A 20,996-nucleotide genomic window follows, 5' to 3' on the forward strand; every position below is an offset into this window, starting at 1 on the left:
CACTAACATCCCTCACATTGATGAGCACACAAAAATAGATAAAAGTGAAGTAGAAACGGATCCGGGTCTGATACTAGCTTGGGCATTAAATGTGTCAAATGATTGTAGAGTAGCAATAAACAAAGTGAACAGAATGCTAAATGATGTTGCTAGATCAGTAGAGTATAAGTTGGAAAACGTCATGTTAAAACTTTACGGTGCTGTGGTCATTTTGTATCTTGAAGACTGTTTAGCTTTGGTCACCAAAACCTAAGGAAAACATTCAAGATATGGAGACAGTGCAGAGAAGAAGCACGAGGCTGATTAATGACCCAGGTAGAAGAGGAGACTTAGTATGTGGACAACAATGCAGTACGGTGTCTTCGGACTGCTAAAGCAATGCATTTTTTTTTTGTTCCTTACATCATATAAAGATTCATTTGAACAAGGTTGCCGTGTATAACAACTTGCAGAAGGCAGTTAATTCGATCGAGTAGTTGACTGGCTCATCCTAGAACAGACTCTGTCCCATTGCTCATTGTGCTGTTTGTACTACCTCGTTGGTCCCACATCTAAGTGTTGTGTCCTCAAGTACTTAAATATATAGTAACTGATGTTCCATGTGAGAACAGAAGCAGCATTTGATGGGGGCAGGGATGGTTCATTGAAAAGCACTGCAGTCATGAAAGAACATCAATAACAGATATTAGTACACCATTGTATTCTGTGTGTTCTATAATGAGATTATTAAATCCTAATATTGCTGGGCAATGTAATTCGTTCCAATCTCTGGAATAAATGAAAATTCATAAATTAACTAATCCTGTTGCTAAAAGGGATAATTTGATGGAAAGGATTTAAAACGTTCAGTATGAAAAGTAAGTTCTAACTTTCAAATGTTTACAAAGCTTCTATCCTATAATGCTTTGAACACAGCAGATTTATCTTGTTACATTGTGAAAACCAGTTTCAGCCCAGTAGGATGCAAGTTTCTTGCAAGAAACTGTCAGGATGAAACATCTTGTAATAAAAACCACGATAGAATTATTTGGGCATCTTTTGTAATGAATTCTCGTGTAACCATTAGTGAAGATTTTAATTGCTTTATCCATTTAGATGGAACTGTGAGGACTTCCATCTAACTGCTTTGAAAGGACAGATATAATAAAATTATGTGTGGGAGATGACACCAGAAGGGTGAACAAGTTAGTTGTAAATATATTATTTTGAATTGGTCCATCCTCAAAGGTTTGAATGCTGTGCAAAGTAGGGACAGTAGAATTTCCTCTTGATTAAATTTAATGTTGCAAATTGTCACTGAAATTTTATGTCCTATGTGAAAGTATTTAAAATACCAAGGAAGATCACCATACACTTTTGTTAAAAGCCTCTTAAATATTATTTATTAACATTGTACTGTGCAATTTTGGGTACCTAATATCTTGAGTTGGGTGGACGACCTCGGATAAGCTGAAATGACGTCAATCATGGGCACTATTAGCTGAATGCCTGTGATGTTGGCATGCTTGCTTCTGGATGTTGATCCAAAGTGATAACCTTTTAAATAATTCAGTATCAGCAGAGTGTTGGTAAGAATCAAAGGGATGCTAATTCCACAGATATGAATTCACTCTGCTCCTAGAGCTTGTGGCCAACATCATGCTGAGTGTGATTTCTGAGGGCGTCAGCCCAACCTGAAATTGTAGGTCTTCATAGTGCAACACAATATTAGTGCAGTAGGACTGTGTTCTACTAGACTGCAGTTTACTAAAAGTCAATTTTTTAACCAAAGGCCCCGGCTATAGCTATTAACAGGAAGAAAATTAATTACTTTAGATTTGTTTTATAATTAACATATTAGAACTCTGGCCCTACTACATTTTTGATCTACCAAATGGGCTCTGGTCCAGTTTACTTCAGTAAGACAGGGTCTAATTGTGAGTAATATTTCTCCTAACATTCAGAAGATTTTCAATTTTTTTAAGGGTAGAGGGAGAAATGTACTTTATTATAATTACTCCTCCCAAAAGACTACCCTTTCCCTTTTAAATTTTTGGTTTTCTGAAGATTTAGAAATGGTTGAATTGATATAACAATAACTTTAAAATAGTGAAGCAAAGCTGTATTCAGGTTTGAAAAACACCCACCTGAACTTAAGTTCAACCTGACCTGTGTTTTTTGTTTTCTTTCAGCTGCTGTCTCCTAGCAATGTAGCAGTTTATGGAGGACTTTGTGCACTGGCCACTTTTGATAGACAGGAACTGCAAAGGAATGTCATCTCCAGCAGGTGAAGATAATGTTGGCTTCTATAGTAGACTCTCCAAGGGTGTGGGCCTCTCTTCATTTTACAAGAAGAAAGTTATTAGGGAGGCACACTTTTATTTAAGAGAAGTGGCTTGATCACTTTTTCAGTTATATTTTCCCCTTTCTGGAAAAATTGGGAGATATACCTGGTTTTCTTAGTAATTAATGAGCCGCTCAAAAAGTCACTGGAGCAAGCAGTTTAGAAGCCTATGATTACTGAGAATGTGGCTTCATTAATGAAAATGAAAATGAAAAAAGCAGTTAATCACTGTGCCTGTAATATTGATGCTCAATACTTCTCAGGTAGTTAATGAGTCACTTAATATAAATATATTATAAATATCAACATTCCTTTGCTCCTTTGTGGAGTGCTCAATTGTTTTTGTGTAGAATGGCTTGATGCAAGTTTGAAAAGTCTGATATTTCAAAACAGGCTCCAGAGGTATTGGTAGCTGCTGTAATGGAGAAATATGAGAACACTTTGGTGGGGATGGAGAGCCCCCAACTGGGCAAAAGAGGCAACAAGTGGCAATTTGACTCTTAGATGACGAGTAAACATGGTATTGGTAAATCGGAGGACCTGGCAGGAGGTCCAAAAGAAGTTGGGATGGCTTTAAAAAGAGCATAAAAGTGAAAAGTAAATATTATTATACGGTAGCAGCACAGGATATATATATATATATATATATATATATGTGTGTGTGTGTGTATGTATGTATGTATGTATGTACACGAAGGGAAGGATCAGTAGAAGATTTATGCCAAAACATTGTACTAATGCAGAGAAATGTGAACAAGGTCTAGCCAGAAAGGTGGTGGTAGTTAAAATAGCAGGCATATGTAAATTACATTATACGTCATAATAAAAAGACTGTACCGCATGAATGTACCACATGTACCTTTCTCAATCACCACTGCTCTTATGTTTAAAGGCAAAACTGACCCATAACTGGAGAGCATAGCATGGAACAGGTGATTGATCACATATACAGCATATGTGGAAAGCATAGTTGAATTTCTAAAGAGGAGCTTGGAAGTGTGTATTGTCTCGAGAGATTGGAAGAGAGCACAGCACTTGTGGTATGTATTGTATTACTTGTGTGTTCAGTGCTTTGCATGATGTCACATCAGCACCTTGTGTACAAATGCATTATCGTGCATGTAATGACATTACAGTACCCAAATGGATAGACGTGTGCTTATTTATTCATACTGCACTATCTTCTCTTTTGACAGAACAAGGAGAATCCCCTTGATGCCCAGCTCAACCTGAAGAGCACAACTCACTAGAACCTTTATCCAACCTTCTTCATTCCACTTGCATCAGACACCAACACAGACACATACACTGCAGGAAAAGTAGATAGTGATGTTCAGGAGGGCTCGCTGAGTGAGTCACCAAGCATCGGTGAGAAAGAGGTAGCAATGTTGATGGTTGATGAAGGGCCTCTTGGTACAGTGCAGAGATCCAGAGTGCTTTGGGTCCCCCCTGAGTTGCATGTGGATACAGACATTAGTGGATCATAGAATCATAGAAAATTTACAGCACAGGAGGCGGCCATTTGGCCCATCGTGTTGGCACCAGCCGAAAATGAGCCACCCAGCCTAGTCCCACTTTCCAGCACTTGGTTCGTAGCCTTGTCGGTCATGGCACTTCAGGTGCACGTCCAGGTACTTTTTAAATGAGTTGAGGGTTCCTGCCTCTACCACCCTTTCAGGCAGTGAGTTCCAGACCCCTACCACCCTCTGTGTGAAAGGGATGGATCTGCTATGTAGAGAGGCTGGTACAGCATAGAGATCACACTAAGTAACTTGCCTCTTTGCACATGACAACAAAAGGTAGCCTTTGTAGGTTGGAGGGGTCTAACACCCAGGTACACTCTGCCATTTTCTACATAAGTAATGTAATGAAGTTGTGGTTGTTTGCACTGCAGTCTGCTTTTGAAAACCGAACATCAGTGACTTCTGCAGTGGTGACCTCAGTTACACAAGCCATAAGCATAGGATAAACATCTCTCGTCAAAGAGGCTTTAGAATCCAAACTCCAAGATGGAGTCCATGCTGACTTCAACTCACTTTGAAAACAGTTACAGAACATCATGATCAAGCGATTTTGAGACCTTATTGATGTTACTATTCTGTATTCTGTCAGACTGAACAGCCTTGAGATGTCCTCCAACATTGGCATGTGTGGAGTAGCACATGAACAGCCAGTTGGCATTCATGTTAGTTGGAGTTCTGTACCACCATGTGACGCTGCAAAAAGTGACAGCAGCAAAGGAAATCCTTAGCACTTTTGCCAGCACATAAGGGTTAATTGTAGGGACAGGTAGTAGTTATGCCCCCCCAATCAGGACTTTTTGTGTACGTTCCCTGCTAAACTTCCTTTAGTTTAGTATTCAAGGAAAAATTTATAATAGTGCCTTTTTGCCTCTCAGAAACATTCCTAAATGCTCAAACACCATTAATTGCTTTGAAATTGTTTTTGTAGACAAACTTTGTAACAGTACACATAAACAACTAGCATAAAGAAGATCACAAAACACAAGAGGCAAGTGCACCAGCAAAACGAATTAAACATATGCACCACTGCCACTGTACAAATGAATAAAATTAATTCACTTTTACTACAGCCTGCAGGTTATGATTCTTTCTGCAAAGAAAATGCCACTTGTCCAAAGGCAAACAAAGTGGCTGACTCATCGGATATCCGATTAAAGTTGAGGGCAGTAATGAAAGTCATTGCTTCTGGTAGTGCATTGCAGGTGTTTGACTGTTCCTCCAGGTCTTTGTGGGATCAGCTGACACATCTTAATCATGGCTTCTTTGAGTCTGAGCCACCTAATGCACTTTGTACCACTCAGTGGTAGTTCTCTCGTCTCATGAGTTGGAGGGTTGTGGGTTATGACCTGAAATAAAATACTCACTTTAAATTTATGCATTGTGGAGTACAGCACAAGTTCATCATTAATGACCTTTAACAGGGCTTTAATGAGCAAAAAATTGTATTTACTCACATTTTGCAAGGCAATTTGAGACCTGATGTCTGCTATATTTCCTTAAGTTCATATGTCCATTGAAAATGATCTGCCAACTATTGTCAGATGCATTCTCACTGGAACTGGCCTCTGGACTGCTATGTCAGAGTATTATATGTTTCGGGTCTTGCCTTAGATATTCTCTCAGTACAGTGTTGCTGGCCATTCCTGTAAGCAATCTGAGGGCCTTACATTTAAAGATGTGCCCGAAATGCTTGATATCTTCTTATACAATAGTGTATCCCACGGAATATAACCATGCATTCCCCTCCACATATAAACTGAATATTCATGTCTTTTGTATGGGGGTGGGGGACCCCCATACGCCTCTCCAATTCCTGCAATAACACATTGTAAGGTGAGGCCAGATAAAAATTATTAAGCTGCATTATTTCACAATTTGCAAGTGAAATGTAGAGCAACAATTATGATTCAATAAGAAAATCTTGTCTTCATGTAATAGTCTCAGGGGAAGCAATTTCAATGCCTTTTAACCACCTTTCATTTCGGTGCTATTTTTAAAAACTTGTGTAAGTACACTTCGCTTTTAAAAACCCAACATTTAAATGTAACTTTATTTTCCCCAAAACCTTTTTGTGGAAAAATTATCAAAAAATTCCAAAATGTAGTACAGAGTAACAGACTCTTGAACTTTTGCATCTCGTTGAGTATTATAACATAGTTTAAATTTATATGTGCAATAAAAGGTAGTCTGGCATTTTGCACCTTTACTTGGCTCAAGAGTGGCATACAAAAGCCTAGAAACCCTGTATCAGCTGAGAAATGGTGCATTCCTGAATCAACCTAAAAGGGGGGGAAATGGAATGAGGGTGAATTGTGATGCTGTTAAAATTTATCTGTACCAAACTAACGTGAATATATGTGAAATGGAATCTGCAGAGAAAGACCATTATTCTATGCCATTGTTATTGCAAATGAAAAATTAAATTTGTCACTGGATATTGAGTTGTTAGTAAACTGATGAATCTTTAGAGCAACCTCTGATCTTAACATTTATTTTTCTCCACTGCAAGCTCTTTTAAGTTATTCCTTGAATTGGAGCCGCAAGTCCGAGACATCATCTTCAAGTTTTATGAGTCAAAATATGCTTCCTGTTTGAAAATGTTAGATGAAATGAAGGTGAGTCAGAATCTCTGAGTAAATCAGAAAATGTAATTCTTTTGTAAAAACAGGATGATCCAGGAGTGGGTGTTTTTTGTTGTTCTTTCATACACATTCTCCCCATACACTTGCATTCACAGGTTCTTACTTATCCATGAATCAACAGGCTCACATATGCACATATAAAACAGTTTGCATATTTTCTCAGTTGCATATGTACACAGGTACCTATCATTCATTTACATAAGCATAAATGCTTGCATTAATGCAGATGCTGCGATATACACTCCCATTAGCTCTCAATAGTGTTGCACGTGGATGAAAGAAACAAGTAGTATTACATATTTGAACATATGAACCTCTAGTCACTGTTGTGCACATGGATGTCACATGGACCATTCAGCATAGTGAATAACGGATAATCTTGCTGTCCTATATGGCAACTCATGCAGGTCCCTTCTTACAAAAAATTTCAGCAAAGTAGAACATTCCTTGATTTACCTCCAGGTTTTTCTTCTGTTGGCATCAGTTCATTTTGACAATATTATGTCTACATTTAGCTTGTGCTCTATGAATTATAATTCAATATATTTGACTTAAAAATTCTCATGGTGGGGTAATCCACTTTGGATCCAAGTAAGACAATTCGGAATATTTTCCTAATGGCGAGAGACTAGAAACTGGAGAAACGAAGGTATTTGGATGTCCAGGTACAGAAATCGCTAAAAGCTGGTGCACAGGTACAAAAAGTAATCAAAAAGGCTAATGGAATGTTAGTCTTTATTTTAAAAGGGCTGGAATACAAAGGGGAGGAAGTTATGCTTCAGTTGTACAGTGCCTTGGTCAAACCCCATCTGGAGTAATGCATTCAGCTCTGGGCACTGCACATCAGGAAGGATATAATTTATATAAATGATACTGGGGCTTTAAGGGTTAAATTATGAAGGCAGGTTGCATAAACTTGGGTTTTATTCCCTTGAGTTTAAAAGGTTGAGGGGTGATCTAGTTGAGGTGTTTAAAATGATAAACGGATTGGATAAAGTAGATACAGAGAAGTTATTTCCTCTGGCGGAAGAATCTAGAACAAGGGGTCATGATCTTAAAATTAGAGCTAGGCCATTTCAGGAGTGAAATTAGGAAGTAATTTTTTCACACAAAGGGTAGTGAAATGTGGAATTCTCTCCCAAAAAGGCTGTGGATGCCATGTCAATTGAATTTTTCAAAATTGAGATCAACAGATTTTATTAGGTAAGGGTATCAAGAGTTATGGATCAACGGTGGGTAAATGGAGTTGAGGTACAGATCTGTCATGATCTAATTGAATGGTGTAACAGGCTCGAGGGGCTGAACGGCCTACTCCTGTTCCTATGTTCCTATCTTAGTCTTGGCTTCAGAAGGTAGCTTGAGAAGGTGTTAAAATTAAATAGTGGAGGCAACTTGTTTTGTGGTCAAGCCTAGTACCTCTCATGCCAACTCTTGAGGGAAATCATCAAAGAATTGAAAGATGATTTGAACTCAGAGTGTATGTCAAAATCCACATTGCCATTGATTTTATGGCACAGGGAAAGTTTATATAGGAATTCAAGCACAGCAAGGTGGGCTGAATCTGGTACTGATCCAGATTGAGACACTTCTCTGACCAAATGGTACTTACCTGGACAGGAAATGGGTCAGGTCATTTTGCAGCTGAATCTGACTTAGTATATCGGGACAGTAGACCTTTGCTTCTGTTTCTCAGTATGAGTTTCATGAGTTAGACCCGAGCTTCTCAATGCTTGTATTGAGAGAACCCTAAGGGTACAATTCTTCCACCTTGAGAGGGAATGGAGTTTGTAACCTTGGATCCATCAACCATGACAATCCTACTACAGTTTCTGAAGTAGGGAAGAAAGCTGTGTGGCTGCCAGGAGCTGAGACAACATTTGTGATTACTTAGTAATGTCTGAAGACCACTAGCTACTTGGACCATATCTGTGCTTGTTTGTACAATGCACTGAATCCTTGTTTCATCATTAACTAGGTCCTTGAAAAAGGTTGTAAGAAACAACAGTATTAGTGGTTTCTGTACTAGAAAGACTTTGCTGTCCATTTCAGACTGTTTGCACCAGACGACATTTGGACCATGTGGAGTTCTTACGTTTTAACCAAGCATTGTTTGGATTTAGCTGCAAAGGACATTCAGTTTGTAAAGATTTTAGTCACTTCATTTTAAATGGGCACGGCCTAATGCCCCACCTCAAAGAGGATAACAAATGAATGAGAAATACAGATTTATTCCACTTTAGGCATGTTACTTATTCTTCAAATCAGTTTAGATTTTGCGCTCTCAATCCCTGGATTTTCTTGTTATTCTGTACATTTATAATATGCATAAATTTGCAGGTTTTCTTGTCTTTAAGGAAACCTGGTAAAAATCCTATTTTGGGTTTCCTTTTATAATTTTATGCTTTCTTGTCTTTAGTTGCTATATGAAGGGGCCAGGAACTAAGAGTTGTGTTTCAGGATTAAAATCTCATGAAGGGACGGATGTACCCAGTGGTTTTCCCTTCTTGTATTTCTTCATGTGACTAGGAAAAGTTTTTAATTGTTTCATGCAGTAATGATCGCTTGCTTGTTCATTCATTGCATGTGTTTTTTTTTCTGTTTTATTCTCTCACACGCTCTCCCCTTCCCTCCCTCCCCTCCTCACAGGACAACCTTCTACTGGACATGTACCTAGCTCCACACGTCAAAACACTCTACACACAAATTAGGAACAGAGCCCTCATTCAGGTATGACGAGAAGATACCACCAGGTACCACTTAGTAACTAAGGCTCTTAATTATTTCTGTTATGAAGTATTCTGCTTTTTATTATTTTTTGTAATAATTCAGTTCTTTTCAATGAGTCCTGTTTGTTTGTATTCTGATTGTGCCACTTCTTGGCCACATCAGCCTGATTTGAAGTTTGGTAGACTGTTTTAATTGTGAAATGTAATTTTAAAAATCTCTACAAAATTATATTGTAATAAATTCTTGTCCTTGCCTTCATTAAGTGACAATAAATAGGCAATAAAAATGAGATGATAGTTAGGTGCACAGAGTTTCCTTCTTCCTACAATCTTCAGGCTTTTAAAATTGTCACCTAATGACTACTTCCTGATTTACTTCATCCTCTTCTTTTAAACTTTGGTGGCATCCTGTACTAAAGACCATGGGTCTTCATCCAGGTTTTCCAAATGGGGAAAAAAGCCCTCACATTGTTAATAATGTGAGCTAAGAAGCAAACAGCATGAGGAACAGTCTAGGATGCCACCAAGGTGTTTATTTTCATGTTAGTTCGTTTGTTTTCGTTGAGCTGATCGCAGCATTTGTGAAACATTTAGGATGAAGCAGCTTTTTGTGCTTCTACATACAGTAAATTGGGAAATCTACCAAATTGCTCAAAACATATTTCTGAAATCACAGTTTACATTTTCAATTGTTGTAGGACATGCTGAGTCTCAAGAATTAATGGGTAGTTTTAAACTGTGGAGACATGATCAACAATATGTCTAAATATTATCTTTTTAGTAAATCTGTGATCTGTAATGTTGGATTTTGCCTGCCCTGCCTAAAAGGCATTATGTATTTTTAGTATTTCAGCCCATATGTTTCTGCTGACATGAACAAGATGGCCATTTCTTTCAACACCACAGTGGGTGCACTGGAGGATGAGTTGACGCATCTTATCCTGGAGGGATTAATCAATGGTAGAATTGATTCACATAGCAAGGTGAGTCCTTGCTGTCATCTCTATTTAATATGGATTAAAAAATTCACTAACATAGGAAATACTGTGGCATTCAGAGATCACTTCTTTGTAAACTGGTTTTCTGAATTGAATGCTGCTTTTGTACATTTACAGCAATGCAAAATCTGCTATGGTATTAATTACTATTGGTGTTTATGCCATTGCCTACTCTGCACCTGCGATAATTAAGATGGGATCGTCCTTCCATTATCATCCCCTCCTTTGTTTTGGTTTGAGAATGTGGAAGAGCTGCTGCAAAGGTTAAGTTCAATTTGCAGTATTAACAATGAGATTTTACTTTGGAAGAATTGTCATGAGTACTGTCTCTTTTTATGACCTTTTGTTCCCTATCAGCAGCTCTGGGAATTCAAAATGTCACAAGGCAAGACTGACTGCACCTTTTTTTCCTATTCTATTCCTTGTTTCTCATGTCTATTCTGACTAATTGCTTAAGCACGATGCAGTATCCTACAATGCTTGAACTTTGCTGCAGAGTGTCAAAAACTTAATATACAAAGCTTGAAATAATTGCTTACCATGTAATAAATATGTAGAGGATCTTAGTGTGCTAGTTAATTGGAACAATTACAGGCCAAATTACAACTAACTCTAAGAATGAATGAGCATTACAATTCACTTTTCCACGCTCATGTTCTCAAGCCCATAAAGGTTCTGCTTTTTGTAAGAGAATTTTCTTAACTGGCTGTAGTATTAGTAGCTTTCTAGAAATTAACTGTTGCTGCTTGAGCTGTGAGGAAGTATTTTCTTTTTATACTCTTCGCTTTTTCCAAAGTTGGTATATTTAGATTTCCAAAAGACATTTGATAAAGTTCCACACAAAAGTTAAATTCAGAGCTGTGGGGTTCCAGGATAAACCTTGGAAATGGATAAGTAATTGTCTCAAGGTTTAAAAAAAACATTGGGTACTTCTTAATGTCCGAGTATGTCGGCGGAGGGGGTGGGTGGAGTAGGTAAAGGGAGAGGTACTGGCACTGAGTAGGGTATCCTATGGATCAATGTTGAGACCACTATTGTTCCTAATTTAATCAGTGACTTGGATTCAGAAAATCAATGCAAAGTAGTAAAAATTGCAGATGTTGCCAAATTAGGAGGAGCACTGGAATCGAAGGAAGCGGGCTCAGAAATTGCAGAACGTTTTGTACAAAATGTGTAAGTGGGCAGAAAAATGGCAGATGAAATTTAATGCAGGCAAGCGTGAATTACTGCACATAGGAAGGAAAAATACATGACGTACTTAGTAAATGGTGTTGAAATTGCAATGGATGAAGTCGAAGGAGACTTGGAGGTCTCTGCTCTATGCTCAAGCAGTGCGGTACAGCAATCAATAAAGTCAATAGAGTATTAAACTACAAGGCTAAAACAGTAGAATATACCAGGAGAAAGTTGTGATTTAAACTATACAGTACTCTGATCAGACTGCACCTTGAGTACTGTAACCAGTTCTGGTCATCAAGGAACAAGGGAGATATTCAAGTGTTGGAGGCAGTGCAGAGAAGTGCCACAAGACTAATCAAGATGTGTCAATGGTCTGAGTTATGAGGAATAACTGAAGACAGTGGGCGTTTCAGCCTAAAAAGATGTCTGAAAGTGAATCTTGTAGAGGTAAATAAGATAGTTAATGGTATGGAAAAGGTAAATCCGGAATATTACTTTAAATTAAATTAAAAGAGGACAAAGGGACACAGGTTCTAAATGTAAATTTTGGACTGATATCAGGAAATTCTTCAGAGTGATCAATACATGGAATGGGCTCCTGAATAGAACAGTGGAAGCAAAAACCTCAATTGTTAAAGAAACATTTAGATGCTGCAATGGGAGCAATGTAAGATCTTTCTGGGTAGATGAGCTATAATTGGCCATATGGTCTTACTCATCTGTAATTATCTTGTGAAGTTGTCCTACTTTAACCCTCCATGCACTTGCCCCACTAAATAGTTGCAAATATTTGTGAGCTTCTGCTAGTATCATTCGAACCAACTGCCTGAAGCTACACAAATGGCCAGATAGAGATCTTGCCATGTGAAGTCATGGGTTTTTCCCCCACAAGTCCACGGAGCTGTATTTTTATGCACTAACACTCTGCTAAGGTGAAATCTTAGGATTCCGTTGATTGTGAAAGGACTCTGTTATTTGTGCTAGAAGTTAATGATCTTCCTCCACATCCAAACCTCCATTCAAAATAATTGCTGGTAATTCAGAGGCCACTCTAGGTAAAGGGTGGGAACTGGATGTAAGGTAGTTAACTGCTTTTACGTGCACATTCACTGGTATTGCAGACATCATGCCTAAATTAATCATTCTCTCTCTTTCTAAGATTTGCCACATGAACCCAGTGCTGATTTTAAAAGGCATTTCAGCTTCAAGTAGTTTAGTGACTATATCTTATTTTACTTGAGAACAGTACTGCAAATTACAGCTCTTTCGCAAAAGCAGCTCCTGAAAGAGGTCCCAAAAGCCTAAACTATTTTCTTTTGGCAACACAAATTGTCATACATAAGAACATTCAAATATTTGATATTCTTCTGTGACCTGGAGAAGCATTTCCCATGCTGTGGTTACACACATCAGCATTCATCTTTTTAGAATCACTGCTTTACAAAATGGTTTGATTATGTAGCATAGTTGACGCATTTGCTCAAGAGGTATAGATAGATGGCATTAAATTTTACAACTTTAAGAAAAAACATCAGAATTGACTGCAAGAAGATAAATCTTAAATAATTGTTTTGTCATTAAACTGCTAATACAAGTCTAACACCAAAAAAATAATTTGTCAGATCAGGTCTTGTAATATGGGCTGGATGTCTTTTTTTGATTCCTACGTTTTTCTGCTTTTAAATAATGCTCTCAGTGAAGTCACTCAATGGTGTCAGGTATCTCTTGAAGAGCAAATTAATATTGATTGTTCTGCATTAGATGCCCAGTGTCATTTCAAGCAACAAAGCACTAAGATTTATTGCTTATTTTTATTTGCATAATATGCAAAATGACCAGAATGTAACCTGCCCTGCGTGGGGCCTGGACCATGATGCAATATTGATTTTAGTTCATCTACATACTTTGTCAACCAACACACTATTTGATGATGTATAGATCATGGAATAGTAGTATCCTTACTTTGGAGTTCTGTGTCTGAAATAAAAATGGACAAGAGGATATTTAAACTGATTTTTTTTTATTGGTCACAGATTCTGTATGCCAGGGATGTAGATCAACGCAGCACAACATTTGAAAAGTCCTTGCAGATGGGCAAAGAGTTCCAAAGAAGAGCAAAAGCCATGATACTCCGAGCTGCTATTCTGCGCAATCAAATCCACGTTAAGGTACTTGGGCATTAAATGATAACTATATCAAGGTATTATACAGTTTCAGTGTCAGCCTAACTGTTAGTGGAATTACTATAATGCAAATTGAATGCCGACATTAGCTGAAAATATTATGTACCTGAAAAAAGTACAGGTAGTCACAATGTCCATTCTGTGTTCCCACTAATTTAAAGCTTGTAACGTTTATTCAACTAGTACTTCTGAAACAGTCAATATTTGACTCTTCCCATGGAAGTTACGGCTAGATATTATGATGCAGTCTAGTCCATTTCAAATGTTGGAATTAAATTTACCAGTCTTTTGCTATAATTAAACAATATTTTGATGACTGCTACAGTCATATGGTTAAAGTATTGTGCAATAAACAAATAAAAAGCAATCATAAATTTTCAAGTACATTTGTTTTTTTTATGCCATTTCAATAAACCTTTCCTTGATAGAATATACTGATTTCCCCTCCTCACCCCCCCTCCAAAAATATGTTACATGGCTCAAGTTTCAAGGACTATAAGTATAGGTCCTAAATATTAAAACTTTTAAATAATTTGCTTTTTATGCCATATAATGTTTGCCAGTTGCTTAGTAGTTCCTATTTTTCAAAATACTAATGGGAGCTTGGTCTGTAAAATTTTAAGAAATGGTTCGACAGGATAAGTGAAATTAATGTCACACTGAATGAAACTTCATCCATTATCACAATGTGAATTCATTTTCAAAATGGCAGCCTCTGGTGTAGCCAACCACACAAAAACATTCTGCACTTCAAAAAAAATCAAAACATTAATTATTTATAGCACAAAATGAGACCATCCGGCTCATCTTGCCTGCTCCAGTGGTAGCTTTTCAGCTGGACCTCTAGTTCCATTTCTCTGCCCTTTCCCCTTACCCTTTTTATATTTTTTCCTCCAAGTATTTATCCAATTCCTTTTTAATGAAGTGGTCTCTGCCTCAGTGGCAGGTATGGTAAAGCATTCTGTGTTGTAATAACCTTCTGAAAAAAAATTCTTCTTTCTTTCCACTTTGTCCTTCCAGTGATAATCCATCTGTACCCCCCTTTTACTGATTTGCCAACCAATGGAAACACTCTTCCACTATTTACCCTCTCAAAACCTGCCACAATTTTGAGTAACTCTTAGACTCTGTGCCTTAATGTTCTCGGTTCCAGTGAAAAAAAAGTTTTTAAGCCTTGCTTCAAAACTATAGCCTTGTTCCTGGTATAATTCTAGTGATGTGCATTTGTACTATCAATCGCATCACATTGTTCACCGAGTCCGATGTGACAGGAAGCAAGTATGTTGCTTATAGGAGGTGCATACTATACATAAAGCCAACCATTTGCCATGCACAAAATAACAAAATGCCTTATTGATACAGGAGTGAGATTATCCATAACCTCTAACTGACTTTAGAAACAGAAAGATTTATCATGAGTAATGGAAAATAGTCATAATATAAAAACTTCATGTATGCATGATCTTCCTTTCACACTTAAGACGTCACACTGTCTAATTCAAATTTCTGTACCACACTTTTAAAAAGTGCAAATAAATAAATGTCAATGCAATGTACTGGAAAACTCCTAAGAAACATATAATAACAGAGCCACAATGACTGTAGGCTCTCATCTAACCTTCCCACAAACAAAGCCAGAATTCTAACCTCCTGCCTGAATAGCGATTAGCATTTGAATTAATTCACCCAAAGTTTACTTAACATCAATTAGACGTTACATCCTTAAAGAAACACAAACCTACACTTTAGCTGCATGTTTTACATGGTGTAATCATCTTTTCCTTATAAAATGATGCATCCCATGAATTACTGAGAGCAATGCCACAGGAAATTTGCTAGTGTATCTATTTATATAAAATCTGTACATCTGCTCACGGTCTGGTCTATCACAATAAGGATGTCACTGGAAATTACTGCGTCAAACATGACTTGCTTAAATTTAAATTTCATAAAGCAGCATTAACTCACAACTGAATGGGTAAGGAACATACCAATGAGCAAGTAGTATGCAGATGTTCAAAACCACCAATCATGAAATTCAAAAAACTAAAATTTAAAATGGACAGTTTTTTAAAAAAAAATGAGTCAATGAAATCACTCCAAATATTTTTTCGAAAATCCTTTCATCCGCTATCACTAGCTGAGAAACTTAATACTGGAAATAAGATGTGTAACATAATGAAGCCAAAAAAATTTGAACATTTAAAGGAAATGGCTAAACTTAAAAACACAACAGTGGTTTGTGTTTGTATTGTGCCTATGAAAGGATACTGTTGGAGGACTCTACACCTCTCGAGAACCGGGAGTTCTTAGCTCCCGGAGCTAATACTTCTCAACTGAAGAGATAGCAACAACTCCCTGCATGCTGCAGTCTGAATGTGCAAACACTGTGGAGAAAACTCCTTACATGCATCAATATGATTCTCTGCAATCATTCTGCACTGCTATTCGAAGCCTGGCATTCTTCAAGCTATTACAGTAATTGAGTTTTTAGTTTTACCTGAAGATTCAAAACTTGATGAGCCGTGAACTTTGGAACTTTTTGACGGTAAGTTTTGACATGAACACTACTTTCAAATGATCATCTTTACAGACTGAGAAAGAGAGAGTGATTGAGAAAGTTAGATACAATATGCAAGAGAGGGGTTGGGGGGAAAGAGAGAAAGGCAGACACAGTGCATGACTGAGTAAGAGAGACATAGTGTGTGAATGAGTGGAGAGAGAGAGAAATAGTGTATAAATTAAGGAGACACCAGACACAATGAATGAAAGAAAGGAAGACATGAATACAGAAAGAAATATAAATACTGAGAAGTACAAAACCAAACTACCCATATAGTTTCTCCCTACCCTAGCACTGAACTCGCATCTTTCTCTAGCTTCTCTCCTATCTCCCCTCATTCCCTTTCCAAGCTCATCTTGTCCCTCATCATGAGACCTACCTCCTGCTCTCTCGACCCTATTCCCACTAAACTGCTGATCACCAAACTTCCCTTCCTGGCCCCCATGTTAGCTGATATTGTAAATAGTTCCCTCTGCGGTCATGTGCATATATTGAAATTTCTGCACTTTGTTGACTCAGATTTTGTATTCTTAAAAGAGCGACATCACAACTGAACAGGTAGGGGCTGTGCCAATCAGCAAGTAATGAGTAGGAATGAAAAACATGAAGTTGAAATAACTATGAATCAAAAATGGGCAGTCAGCAACAGTGACTGATTTTAAAAGACAAACAAAAAGGCGAACCAATCAAATTGCTTCAAATATCTTTTGACAATCCTTTCAGCTGCCATCTTGCTTTCTTCAGTAAGCTGAGGACGTACTACTGGAAATGAGGTTTGTAGCATCTATTATATATTAAAAGTGCTGAGTGGGTCGCCACATCCCATTTCAAAATGCGTGGCAAACTCCTGTCAGGCTCTGTGTAATATAAATGTCAACATTTGAAAGCAATGCCAATTATGCCTGTAGGTGGCACAGTGATAGAAGTTTTCAGTGTCAAATGTCACACGTTGTTAACTGCTAAAACAACAGCTGATAGTACACTGACATTTAATGCTAAAATAAGTTGCATGGTTTGGCTATCAAATGTCACTGTGGGGGAACCTATTTCTCTGAAGTCCCATTCTCTCAGCCAGCAGCCATGTTGGTGTGGGTCGTTTCTTTTTTAAAACACATTACCTCTCTACAACTCTCCTAGATTTCCTGCCACCCCACCCTGCTGGCTGACTGTTCTCCTTTCTAGCAATCACCAAAGAAATCCCTCGCCTGCTCACTTGATTGACCATATTACCCCAATTGTACCCTGCCTGCCAATGTAATTTTCTGACCCCACCACTCGTTCAGCTGCCATGTGCCTAAAGTCCACTGAATCTCCTGCACTTCAGACTGTTTGACTGCCCAGACTTCCCACAGTACCCCCTTATCCATTCCAGCCTGCGGGTCAAATGCGATCTCCTCTTACTGTAACCCAGCTGCGCCTGTAATCAATAAGTGTCCCCCTCCCACCGAGCAGCAGTCTACACTACTGTCCCCCTATTTACAGTGTTGTACAGAAAAATCTGAGTGAGCATTTTATTCAGAATTGTTTCATTTTTATAGAATTTTATGTTACAAATGTTACTTTTACTGGCAAATTTTCAGCTGGGGGAAAAAACTCAAGATGGCAATTTAAATTAACTACACAAAACTTTTGGAGACATTGGACTGGTTGATTCCTGCTGCTTATCAGTTAGAGATAGGTAACCTTAAAAAAAAATTTGAGTGATTTTAATTTGATTTTTTTGTTCATTGGCAATTACTGAATCAAATTGCTTTTGATTTGTTCACATTTAATCAATCAGATATTTGATTGGTGTCTTAACAGATAAGACCTAATTTCAGACAATCACTAATTTTGTCCTATGATATGTGATGCTTTCAGCTAGATTTAAATACCATGTGTGAACAGGTATTGCACTGTAACTTGTGTACTAATTAGTAAATAACCCAGCAAACAGCTTTATGGGAGGAGGAGAACAACTTGTAACACCACTGTAATTATTAATGTGATGCTGTTGTCCTTGAGATTGAACTTCACAGTCAGCTATAATACCTTATTCCCTTGACACTTTTACTTTGTAACCAATATTTAATGGTAAGGAAACTAACCTTATTCACAAAATGAATTGTGTTAATATTAAATTCCTGGAGCTAAAGGATATAAATCAGTTTCTAGGTTCAGATAATATTCACAAGGCACCATTGTTTCGGTCTGGCTGTTTTTGACCTGATAAATGCAAGCTTGAAAGATTGTACGATATTTCCTTTGTTTAGTTAAAGCTTAATTTTGCAATAGTCTATGATCATGTGAGCCCACACATTGAATTATGCCTTGTAATTTATTTACAGTTATTTATTAATATAGATGTGTTCCAACTTGTTTTGGATACAGGACAAGCAACCTGGTACTTAAAGCCATGACCGTCCACTGTTAATTGATGTTTTTTATTTCTCTACAGTCCCCTCCACGAGAAGGAAGCCAAGGTGAACTTAATTCTGCAAACAGTCAAACCCGAATGAGCACCAATATGTAAAGAAATAAAGACCCTGTTAAAGAAGAACCAACGAACGCTGTGTGCTTTGCCTTCCACAGTTCTATCAACAAAGAACTGCTTTTTGGCTTTAAAGAAATTCAAACAATTGTAGAAGTGAACCTCTATCCTGCTGTTTTTGGGGGCACGAAGAAAGTTTTGTTGTTTAAGTTAAACAAAAAATCCTTTGGATTAAAGAGGAAGATGAACTGTGTGCCACAGGATCCAAATCTTTACTTAAAAACATTTTTTTAATTATTTGCAGGATCCTAATTGTGATATCTGTGGGAGAGAGCTCTGAACAGTCGAGTGGCATGGTTTTAGTTTCTACAAAACTGTGAAAAGAGCGATGGAATAATAAATGGAGGATATTGTACCAGTGAATGCGTTACTGTTAGTTCATGAGTGGTAAAGGCCCATGACCATGGAATGGAGCAGAGATGAGTGGGTTATGGGAGCCTCTCGCACAAGTAAAGTAAAAGCAGTGACTATCATTGGTGCGATATTCTATTCATTCTAGAGGCATTGTTGAAAAGTACTTTTTAAAGACTTGTCACAGTGATATAAAAAAGTAATTACACTGAGGTTTTATTAAAAATTCCCATTGTTTTTTTTTGTCATTTTAAAATTCTTCTTTTCCACTGCCACATTTTTTCCTTCAGCCAAAGAGGGTGGGGTGGCTGTGCCATAGATTCCTGCATGGCTACCATTGGTGCTGCTTTGTAATTGGTTGATGAAATGTGTACTTCTGTTTGCAAACCTGGAAGCATGTTTCCTTCCTTCCCCCATCTCCCTGCCCCCCCAACTGCTGCCTGGTAGTGTTTCATAACCCAATGAGAATTGACATAACTCTTTAAAGGATAGCAAATTCAATTGTCAGTCAAGGCTGGAATTCAAATATACAACTCTCTGGTATTCCAATAATCGACTTCTTAAGCATCAGGGCCTTCCTCAATTATCCATTTGAATTTCACTAATTATCAGTTTACAACACAGTACACTTTTCAACAATGCCCATGGAAAGAAATGTTCCCTTTCGTCATTATTCTAAATGTTATTGACTGGTGTCTCTAATTTTCCCATGAAAGTGTATGATGTCATAGTTGATGATCAGTAACTGGTTGTTAGATTACTACAGTAATTGTTGGCTCAATCTTGAGTATTAAAAAAAAAACTCTGACAAGAATTCTCCATTAGTTTAAACTTTAATGCTCTGTATGTATAATACAAATTCTTCAACTCTGGCATCACTCCCAAGCAGCATTCAAAATAAAAATATGGTTTATTTTATTTAATAAAAGGAAATTTAATTACAATTTTGCAGTAGTAGTAAAACACAAATTAGAAATATAGAGAATATATAGAGAGAATGTCTTACTATTAATGGTGAGTTGCAAGTTTTTTCTACAAGTGTGAAAGATAGTAACATGGGAGTGCTGATAGGACTTGAGTTGTATCTTTAACACAAGTTAACCCTTGGAACTCACTGTTTTCTGTGAGAGATTTGGTTTCTTCTTTGGGTGTGTATTGCCTTGTGGAATTTCAAGCTCTTCAAACAGCTCCTGAAGCGCTGCATTTGCAAGTTATTGTTTTCAGTTTTGATTTCTGTAAATTATCTTTGGAACACACCCACAGAATAAACACATCACCAGCAAAGAGGAAAGCTTTGTCCCTTGATCTTTTAACTGTTCTGTTTATGGGCAATACAGTAACTAGTTTCACTTTTTTTGTTCCTGTATGTTCCTTTTTAATTGTACAAACTGTGTGATGCGGACTGACTCATTGTCATGTCAGAATAAAAGAAATGGTATTTCTTGTTACAGCTGTAATACATTACAGATCAACAATACAATGTTTTCCACACCAATTTAGAATCAAATTTTGTAATTATATGAAAAACATTAAATAGTTATGGAGGCCTAGCTGCCATTTTAAACAACTGAGGCAGTTGTCTGAAGTCAAGCTTATTTGCCCTTTAAAACTGGACAAAAGCACAAATAATTACCACCCTTTAGTTATTATCTTGATGTCTACCCAGCCATCCAGTTACAATTATAGTTCCAATTCCTGGGACTGAGTGGCAGTCTGTGTTCTATTTTGCTTTCCTCCCTCTTTGTTGGGGCATAGATGATGAAATCTTCATCTCTCGCATGGGAGGGATGGGCAGTGTTAGGTGCAACAGTGCCATTCCACCTCTTGGTCCTGGGTTTTGCCCCATCTCAGACAGGAAATAAAAATATCTTTTCCTCTTTCTCATCTAGGTTCCCCCTTTTTCTTCCAGCCAAAATTGCAGCTATGGCAAATTACATGGTACTGTATGGTGTAAATGGCATGGAGTAAATTGACAAAG

The 20,996-nt window shown here is 37.5% G+C and overlaps 1 protein-coding gene across 4 annotated transcripts in view; it reads left to right on the plus strand.

Annotated features, from left to right (window-relative positions):
- gps1 (G protein pathway suppressor 1) overlaps positions 1–20,589 on the plus strand; it is a 58,420-nt gene extending 37,831 nt beyond the window's left edge. For 3 of the 4 annotated variants that reach the window (XM_068004153.1, XM_068004155.1, XM_068004156.1), the window contains exons 9-14: positions 2,172–2,266; positions 6,356–6,461; positions 9,135–9,215; positions 10,060–10,197; positions 13,425–13,559; positions 18,575–20,589. In XM_068004153.1, coding sequence (XP_067860254.1) covers positions 2,172–2,266; positions 6,356–6,461; positions 9,135–9,215; positions 10,060–10,197; positions 13,425–13,559; positions 18,575–18,649 — 630 coding nt within the window. In that variant the 3' untranslated portion in view covers positions 18,650–20,589. Of the gene's footprint in view, positions 1–2,171; positions 2,267–6,355; positions 6,462–9,134; positions 9,216–10,059; positions 10,198–13,424; positions 13,560–16,860; positions 17,635–18,574 lie in introns of those variants that run through there. The other variant, XM_068004154.1, reaches the window with a different exon arrangement.
- Positions 20,590–20,996: the final 407 nt, after the last annotated feature.

The sequence above is a fragment of the Heptranchias perlo genome, chromosome 23 (assembly GCF_035084215.1).
Source record: "Heptranchias perlo isolate sHepPer1 chromosome 23, sHepPer1.hap1, whole genome shotgun sequence".
Lineage (NCBI taxonomy): Eukaryota > Metazoa > Chordata > Chondrichthyes > Hexanchiformes > Hexanchidae > Heptranchias > Heptranchias perlo.